This window comes from Ochotona curzoniae, unplaced genomic scaffold (genome assembly GCF_017591425.1).
Source record: "Ochotona curzoniae isolate NIBS_2020 unplaced genomic scaffold, NIBS_Ocur_1.0 contig_883, whole genome shotgun sequence".
Classification (NCBI taxonomy): domain Eukaryota; kingdom Metazoa; phylum Chordata; class Mammalia; order Lagomorpha; family Ochotonidae; genus Ochotona; species Ochotona curzoniae.
The window spans coordinates 8,248,877-8,258,107 of NW_024466599.1; the positions used below are offsets into that span (position 1 = coordinate 8,248,877).

At 42.5% G+C, this 9,231-nt stretch overlaps 1 protein-coding gene across 1 annotated transcript; it reads right to left on the reverse strand.

Annotated features, from left to right (window-relative positions):
• Positions 1 to 342: 342 nt before the first annotated feature.
• LOC121165384 (thyroid receptor-interacting protein 11-like) lies at positions 343 to 5,565 on the reverse strand. Its single transcript, XM_040994104.1, has one exon. The coding sequence runs from the start codon at positions 5,563 to 5,565 to the stop codon at positions 343 to 345; it is 5,223 nt and encodes a 1,740-aa protein (XP_040850038.1).
• Between the last annotated feature and the right edge of the window lie 3,666 nt (positions 5,566 to 9,231).

Below are 9,231 nucleotides of genomic sequence, written 5' to 3' on the forward strand. Positions count from 1 at the left end.
AAAAAAACAAAATGAACAAAAAACCTAAATAACAAAGAAAACAGAAAAACTAAAACAAATAAGAAAAAACTCTAAAACAAAGAACAAAAAAGGGAAAAAAATGAAAAAACAAATAAAAGCAAAAATGCTGAAAAAAACTAAAAAGAAAAAAATTTTTAAATTTTTAAAAACTAAAAATACTAAAACAAGAAGGAAAAGAAAACCCAAACAATAAAGAACATAAGAAAAAAAGAAGGAACCAAAAAGGAAAAAATTAAAAAAGAACAAAGGAAAACAAAACAAAAAAGAGCAAAAAAAAAAAAAAGTTCTATGAAGGTTTTCCTTTCCTGTTGGCAGAGATTTCTACTTCTTTGAAAGATCTTGTATCCCAACTGCAGTGCTGTTGTTAGGCGGCACTGGCAGTGTTGTAAATGTGGGTACGAAGTCCTTAATGGGCTCCAGCAGAAGGTTTCCGGGTTGGCCCTGGCCAAGTCCAGCTGGGCTAATAAGGGGCACAGCCTCAGAGTTGGTGGCCGAAAATGCATCCACATCCTTCCTTCTACCAGATCTGGAATCGGCTGAATCTTGAAAAGTTTCTGGCACACCTGTGCTTGCTCTTGTTCCCGTAGAATGTAGAGGTTTCATCTCACTTGTGCAAAGATTTGGTGGTGGAGTGGATGGGTGTGACTGACTCTGCAAAAAATTTACAAAAAGTTCCAAAAATGAGTTGTTGGGCACAGACTGCTCGTTGGGTCTGAGAGGTTTGTTGGGGTCATTTTGGGATCCTCCTCCAAGACACCCGCTCACCCATCTTGCAACACAGCCTTGGTCTTCTTTAAACAACTGATCCATCTCTTCTCTTTTCAGGCCCAGAATACTGCCCATCAAACGCAGCACTTCAGGCCGCTGACTTTTCGGAGTGTGGAATTGCCTAATAAAAAGGTTTCTCACCAATATTATGTCGATTTTGCCCTCCATGCCATCTACCAAATTTACCCATTTCTTTTGTACATCCTCCAACATTTCTTGTTGAAGCTCATTTTGATTTTTAAGATCCTGGATTTCTCTTTCTTTGTGTTCCAACTGTTCCATTAGTCTTGATGTGGAATCCAGTACGGCGTTTGCTTTGTCCAAATGTTCTTGTAAGTCAATAACTTTCACTGGCAGGTCTTGAGCCTTTTCTTTCCATTTGTGTACAAGCTGCTCTTGTTTTTCCACTTCAGCACCATCCATAACTTTTTCCTTATGCTGGACGTGCTCACGCACCATCTGCAGGTTGCCCAGGGACACAGTGTACTGCTTCTCCTGGTCCTGAGCCTGAGAGAGCTGTTGGGCAGCCTCGTCCCTCTGCTTGGAGACTATGTTCAACTTCGCCTGCAAGGATTCTATTTGCGCGCTGGCTTGATGGCTGGCAGTTTCCATCTCATTCAAGGAAGAAACTAGTTTTTGTTCTAAAACCATGACATTTTCTCTAAGTTTGGCCTCTCTCTGTGCAGCAGCCCAAACTTCGTGTGTGTTCCTCTCTTGTAATGCTTGGTATGCATTTTCCTTCTCCCTCATCTCTTCTACTCTTCTGTTGTTTTCATCCTTTAACTTTGAAATTTCCATCTCCAAAATGAGTATTCTTTCCTTCAAGTCTGTTTCTGATTGTCTTAAAATTTCATTTTCATTCACTTTGTTGGTCAAATTTTCCTTTGAGGAAAGCAGCTGCTCGCTTTGGTTCTTGAGCAGGAGCTCTTTCTCCTTGAGAAGGTTTTGCAGCACATCACATGTTTGCTTCAGCTGCCTGAGCTCCGAATTGTGCTGCTGGTGCTCTTTCTTTTTTAGCTCTGCAGCAGCAGCGATGGAGTCAGACAGGTGTTGGTTATCCTGCTGCAGAGCTCTGATGCTGATGTCTCTTTGTTCCAGGGATCTTCTTAGCTCTTCTACCTGTTGCTGAAGCAACGCAGAAGTCTCCCTGTTTCGATCAGATTCATTGGCTCCAAGACGCCCTGCTGCCTCACAAGGAGGCAATGACCCAGTATGCAGTGGGGGTGAAAGGCTATCAAGTTTTCCCATGAAGAGGTCTTTGGCATTGCAGAGTTGCTCCAAATAACGCTGCATTTGTGTCAAGTCACGCCTCAAATTTTTCAGTTTGTTTTCATGTTGATCATAATTCTGTATCAGGTCATCATAGTTCCCTTGTAATTGAATGCTATTGTTGCTTTTTTCCAACATTCGACCTTGGAGCTGAAGCAGCTCTTCTAGGGCATGTGCTGACTCGTGGTGCATATTCTGGACGGTAGTGATAACTTGCTTTTTCCACTCCAACATTTTGCTTACTTTTTGTTTTAAATATTCACGTTCCTGTAAGAGCTTTACTAACTCATCACTGTTAACACCCCCGGCCTCATTCCCGGTGCCAGAGGTTTGCAGGATAGCCAATAAGGTCTCGCATTTTTGCCGTAATGCGTCTACCTCAATGTCCTTTTCTCTTATGATGCGTGACAGATTCTGAAGCGTTTCTCTAAACATTTCTTGGGGGTTGTTCTCAAACCTGAAGGACATTTGTTTATTTTCGTCTTGGAGTTTAACTAGCGCTGCCTCTTTGGCAACCACTATGTCCATCATTTTGTGATTCTCCATTTTGAGATGGCCGTTTTCCCTCATTTGGGCACTGAAAACAGCTAATATCTGCTCTTTCTCCCTAGCGTAGGCTTGCAGCTGCTGCTGAAGGATGTCCTGGGAGTAGGACGTTGAAGATATTTTAACATGAAGAGCTTGGATTTCCAAATCCTTCTGCTGAATTATTTGGGTTATCTTTCCTACTTCATTATTTGATAGTTGGTCAATCTGTTTAGTTAAAGATAGATTCTTTTCATTTAGAAGCTTAATCTCCAAATCTCGCTCTTGTATTCCTTTTACTAACTCTTCTGTTTCTGCTTTAGAGAGTTCATGGTTTACATGTTCATTTTCAAGGCAAACATTTTGAACTTGTTCTTCAGGGAAGATATCACAGTTTTTGGTGGGGGTATGCTGTCCTTCCTCGGGCAGCTGGGTTTTGATCTGTTCAATTGTGTTCTGCAGGTTCTTAATCTCCTCCTCTTTCTCTAAGATCAGCCGCCTTTGCACTTCTTTCACTTGCTCATACTGGTGCTTATTCTCCTCCATCGCCTTCAGCAGCTGCCTCTTACTCCTTTTCTGATCTTCAATGATCTTTAGGTGTTCTTTAATTTCTTCTTCCAGATGTTTCTTGACAATGGTCAGCTGGGTCACCTCTGACTCTAGTTCGGACACACAGACGGGGAATCCGGGCTTGGCCCCGTGCACAGCCTGACTCTGCTGCTCCCTGAGCCGCTCCAGCTCCTCCTGGAGATGATTCTTTTCTTGTTTCATGCAGCCCAGGCTTCTATGCTTTTCCTCTACCGTCTGTTGTAAGATTTCATTCTTTTTAGAAGTCTCAATACATCTGTCCAATTCCGCCTGCAGCTCTGAACTTTTTTCTTGAAGATTTTCAATGCAAGTTTCCTTCTCACTTAGCACTTGTGTCAAATGCTCCTGCTTTTCTAAACTAGAGGACAAAAGCTCCTCGGTATGTTTATGACATATGTCTGTTTGCTCAATGCTCTTTCTCAGAACCGCTATTTCCAGGTCCTTCTGCTGATGCAGCTCCAGTAAACGATCCTGTTCCTGCTTAAGGGCAGCACAATCCAACTGGTGTGCGCTGGACAGCTCCTCCAGGCTCTGCTTGTGCTTGTTGGCCTCCTCCAACAGCCTCTTCTCAGCGCCACCTAAGTCAGCTTCTAGCTGGTGCTTTTCCCTTCTCAGGGTCTCCAGAATCGTGTCTTTTTCTAAAGAAACTTGACGGTTTAGAGCAACAGACTCTTCTAATTTCTGTTTCACCTGTTCACATGCCAAAATCAACTTCTCATTTTCTATCCTGAGATCAAACGCAATTTTCTGTAAATTTTCATCATGCTTTTCAGCTTCTGAAAGCTGCTGCTCTAAGTTTCTTACTTGGGTTTCCTTTTCTTTCAGTAAATTGTTGCAATTATTGTTAAGGTCTTGAGTAGTCATTAATTGTTTTCTCATTTGGCTGTGCTCCTCCTCATTTTGCTGAATGCATCTTTTCAGATGCAGATTCTCTTTCTGGATGTCTTCAATATTTGTCTGCGCTTTATTCAGCTGATCAACTAAATCTTGTAGTTTATCTTCACACTCCTGCTTGGCTACATGCAAAGCACGGAGCTCACATTCATTCTGAATTAAATTGTTTCTCGCCTCCTCCAATTCTTCAGAAATGTTAGCTTTGTCTTTCTCCAGCTGATAAACTTGCTTTTTTTCATGATCTAGATCTTCTTTTAGTTGATTGATGATAACATCGCCTTCATTGTGTCCATTTGATAGCTGAGTTTTCATTAACATTACCTGCTGATTCAGTGTTTTGTTTTTACTTTCACTGTCAGCCAGTGCCTGCTGGAGCCTGAGCACTTCCTCCTCCACTGCACTCTGCATGGTTTCTTGGCCCGCAGCAGGCTCCACAGGTTGATCAGCACAATATGCCAGCCTCTCACATTCCACTCGTAAAGTCTCATATTCAAGCACCATTTGTCCATTTCCCACATTCAGCTGTTTGTGTTCTCTCTGCAAAATCTCTTTTTCATGTTCGGCACAAGTTAATCTTTGAGTGGTGTCTTTGAGTTTATCTTCCAGTTCGTTGATTTTTTGGGAGCATTCAGTTTTTTCTCTCTGTAACATTTCGATGGCCTTTTGCATCTCAGAGAGTTTAGGCTCCTGGTAGGCTCCTGAACCACCTTGCTCCAGTAATTGTTCAAGCTCCTCAATCCGTTCTCGGTGTTGACGAGTTACCTCCGTCAGTTTCAGCTGATATGCATCTTGCAACGCTGCTATTTCATATTGGCAGTTATCAAGTTGCTCTTTTTGATTTTGTTTAAGATCTTTGATTATCTTCTGAAGGTTACCGACTTCATTTTGTTCAGAATGATGTGGTCCTTCGGCCTGAGGTCTCTCGGCTATGTTTATCCAGTGGCTAAGCTCAGAATCAGGCCCTGACACTTCCCTGGGCTGCCAGTTAATTCCTTCGTCTGAGCAATTTAAGTCAATAGTCTCCATGTCCTCCTCATTGAATGCTGGTGTGGGCTGACTGCCCCCGTAGCTGAGTGTGGACGATGTGGTATAGGTGACAGCAACGCAGCGAGGTGCTGAGAGGCCTGACTGCAGCTTCAGTAGCTGGTGCTGCAGCTCCGCCTGTCTTTCTTTAAGGTAGCTGATCTCCCTCTCTTTGTGCTGAAGCTTGTCTATGTAACTTGTTGATTGTTGTTTCATTTGCTGCTGTAATAATTCATGTTTCTCTTCAAGATCAGTACATAGGTTTTGGAGCCTTTCATTTTCTGATTTGTAGAACAAATGAAGGAGTTCAATTTCACCTCTTCCAGAAGTTGGTAATTCTACTACTTCCTCTCCTCCTTTGATGAACCTGTCCTTGGTGAAATTAGAAATATGGCCGGTGAGAGAGACCAAACTGCCTCCCACTTGGCCCAAAGAATGGCCTAGACCAGAGCCGATGCTCCCTAGCCAGGAAGACATGGCTGTGGGTTTTGGAGAAGCCGTTTTTCAACATCAAATCGCCATCCTGTGCGTCCCGACCATCCCTCCGAACCTTCTCCAACCGCGACCTTGGCGGGACTAACCCAGAACACGGAGCTCCGGAGGTGACAGCACAATGAGGGGCCCACCTCCTGCCCGAGACACGCCCAGGCCCTCGGGATGGCGTCACAGCCAGCTGCTTTCACTCCTTCCCAGGACGTTCCACCGCCCAAGCAGGCACAAGTCCTTCTTCCCTGGCTTTAATGACTTTGCCCACTTCCGGGCACACTGCTGCCAACTCCATGCAGGCTGCCATGACACTCGCTCTCCAAGCAGCGCAGGAGCATAGAGCTCCGTGCTTTTCTTGTTCCCTTTTTTTTAATCTGATACTTTTTCAATTTCTACTGTTGGCACTTATTGCTATACGCTTTCTTGTTAGCATTGCTAACATTGTATCCTATGTTTGGATATATTGCTTCCATTTTCATTCATTTGAAGGAATTCTTAAATCTTCCTGCCGATTTCTGCTGTGACCCATTGTTCTTACAGGAGCGTCCTGCTGGCTCTCCATGTGTAGACTCTGTTTGGTAGAGTTTCTTCTGCTGTTAATTTCCAGTTTCATTTCATTGTGGTTAGAAAAGGTATGGGAGGGCCCTGTATGGTGCCTAGAGGCTAAAGTCCTTGGCTTGAATGTGCCAGGATCCCATCTGGGTGCATGTTCTAATCCAGGCAGCCCCGCTTCCCATCCAGCTCCCTGGGAAAGCAGTAGAGCACGGCCCAGCACTTGGGGACCCTGCACCCGCTTGGGAGACCTGGAGGAAGCTACATGCTCCTGGCTTCTGGTGAAGTTCTGCCATTGCAGTCACTTGGGGAGGGATTCATTGGACAGATCTCCCTCTCTGTCTCTCCTTTCACTATATAGCTGACTTTGTAATAAAAATAAATAAATCTTAAAAAAATTATGTGACAATTTTTCAGTGTTTTGAATTTGTTGAGAATGTTTTTACCGTTTAGTAGATGGTCTATTCTGGAGAATATTTCATGCGCTCACAAAGAGCGTGTATACTGTGTCTGTTCTTTGGTCTAGAGTGTACATTCAGTCTTTTATTATTTCGTTAAGTTTTGTTGTTTTGGTGATGATCTATCACTGTTGAAATGGGGCTTTGAAGTTCTCCCATTACTTCTCTCTTTGGACGCATCAACATTTATCTTCTAATGCTGTGTATTCTAGCGTCATATGCATATACCTGTCATGTAGTCAAGTGTTCTTATTGAACTGATCTGTTATTGGTTACATCATGATCTTCTTTATCACTTAGAGCAGATGTCTGAAAGTCTGTTTGGTTTGACATGAATGTAGCTACTCAGGATCATTTCTAATTTCCACTTACTTGAATATTTTCCCATCCTTTCAGTCTGTATGCATATTGCGTTTATTGGTGAAATATGTGTCTTGTAAGCAACGTAGAGATTTTTTTTTCTCCAATTGAAAGGAGTCTGTGGCTTTTAATGGGGGAATTTAACCTAATTTTGCCCTTATTTGTTACTTTGGAATGTAATGGGTTGGTCCTGCCATTTTTTAAATAAAAATCCCTGGATTTTGCTTTGTATACTTGCTTTCTGTTTCTACTAAGTTTTCTGCTGTTACATTATGTCATGCTGCTGATTGTCTTTCCACTCGTTGTGACGTACACTCTTAAATTTTGTTAGGCTGGCTGCATGATGAGAAGTTCTTTTAATTGTTTAAGTTTTAGAAGATGTTTATTTTACCTTTATTTATGAATGAGTGATCATAAGGTCTTTGCATGAAGATCTTTCTTCTGAGTTTTTCTTTTAGGATTTGGATCATATGTCTCCAGTCTCTAGCATGTAGAATTTTGCTGAAAAATCTGCTGTCATTCTGATGAGGATTCCTTTACAGACGACCTGGTTTTTCTCTCTTGAAGATATTAGGATATTGTCTATGTTTTCCTTTTGAAAGTGTCACTGTAACGTCTTGTATCATAAGGATGTTTTCTGATAATTGCTTTTTGGGGCCCTGTAACCTTCGCACGCATGGATGTGCTAACTAACTCCAGATTCAGAACATTTCCTGTCATTAGTTCACTGAGTATGTTTTCTAAGCCATTTGCTTTTCCCTCCTTTTTTGAACTTCTGACCCTCATATATATTGTCATTTGTTGCTATCCCATAGATTCTGAATATTATTCTCAGGTTTTTCTATTTTTTTCCTCTCTCTCTCTCTCTTTGTCTTGTTTGTCTCACTGAGTAGTTTCAAAAGAACTGCCTTCTAGATGGGTGTTCTTTCTTTTGCCTAAGTTGATTGCTAAGATTTTCCACTGTATTTTCACTGTGCCTGTTCTAGAAGACTAGTGTCTTCCACCCCAAGCCTTTTGTAGGTCAGAGTGAATCAGTCAACTCACCAGAACAAGCAGAGCACATGATGCCTGCACACTCCACCTGCCCGCATGCACACTGTGCAGAGCGCTGATCCACCTGTTCCCCAGCCTCCTCCAGCATGCAAAGAGCTCTGCGTCTCCACAGTCAGGCTGGATAGCTGCAGATTATACAATCCATGAAGCACAACAGTGTCAGCTCCATGGTGTTTGCCCTTCACACAATGACAAAGTGTAAGGGGTCCACTCTCCACCCTTCGAACGACCTCAGCCCAGCCCTGGGTCCCTCCACAACAGTGGAACTTTCCACTGTTCTGCAGCTCAGGACACAGCTCAGCAACAGCTCCACTTCAGTGCATTGAATCCACTGCATCAACACACCAGCTTTCCAGGCCGGACTCAAAGGCGATGGGCACTATGGAATATTTTGAAGTCAAAGCCTCTAGTGGCAGGGGTCATGGCAGTCTCCCTCCCCTTGCCTAGAGGTCATAGCATTCCCCAGTTGGTTTCAGTGTAGCTATTCTTTCTCCTCACGATTGCACTATTCCACTAGTCTACCATTCTGCTCTGTCTATTCCTTATTGAAAATTTCTCCTAATCCATCTCTGGGAAAATCATCTTTAAAAAAAAAGCTCCATTGTAACTTGGAATTTTTTTTTAAAGAGAGAAATGTAAAATTTGGATATTTTTGAAGGAGTGGGTGTTGGGAAGGATGGGATAGGAGAGGGACAGAATAGGAGAGGGAAGAGAGAAGGGGAGCTGGGGTGATTTATAGATAGAGGAAGTGGCAGAGAAAGAACAGGGGAGGGCGCAGCAGAGAAATCTGCAGAGCTTATACAAGTGGAAGAAAGATTCTTCCCTGGAATCTCAAGAGATTCGAGCCTGCTGATGTTTTGACGTTGTCAAGATTTCCAATCTTGGAAAGTTAAACTCAGTACATTTCACAAAGCAACTCAGTTTGTAGTAAATGGTTAGAATATCTGTTGCAAATGAACATAAAGCATTATAGAATAGCTATCCTTGGTTTTATCGCATCTGGGGTCTGCTCAGCTTATGATGACCTATTATGAGTACCCTATTGTTTCAAGCACTTCTCCAGCCCTATCATTGTTCTAATAGCAAAAGTGCTGTATCTTTTTTCTATAGTACCACAGATCCCATTGAATTTATTTGTCATTCCATTTTCTCCAGTTATATACTTAGTATATAAGGGAAAAAGAAAATCCAACAGAATTCGGTTTTCTACGTTGTTGATATTTGGTAATTAAGA

Coding starts and splice junctions, on each gene's coding strand:
- LOC121165384 (XM_040994104.1), bottom strand. CDS start 5,565: ATGTCTTCCTGGCTAGGGAGCATCGGCTCTGGTCTAGGCCATTCTTTG.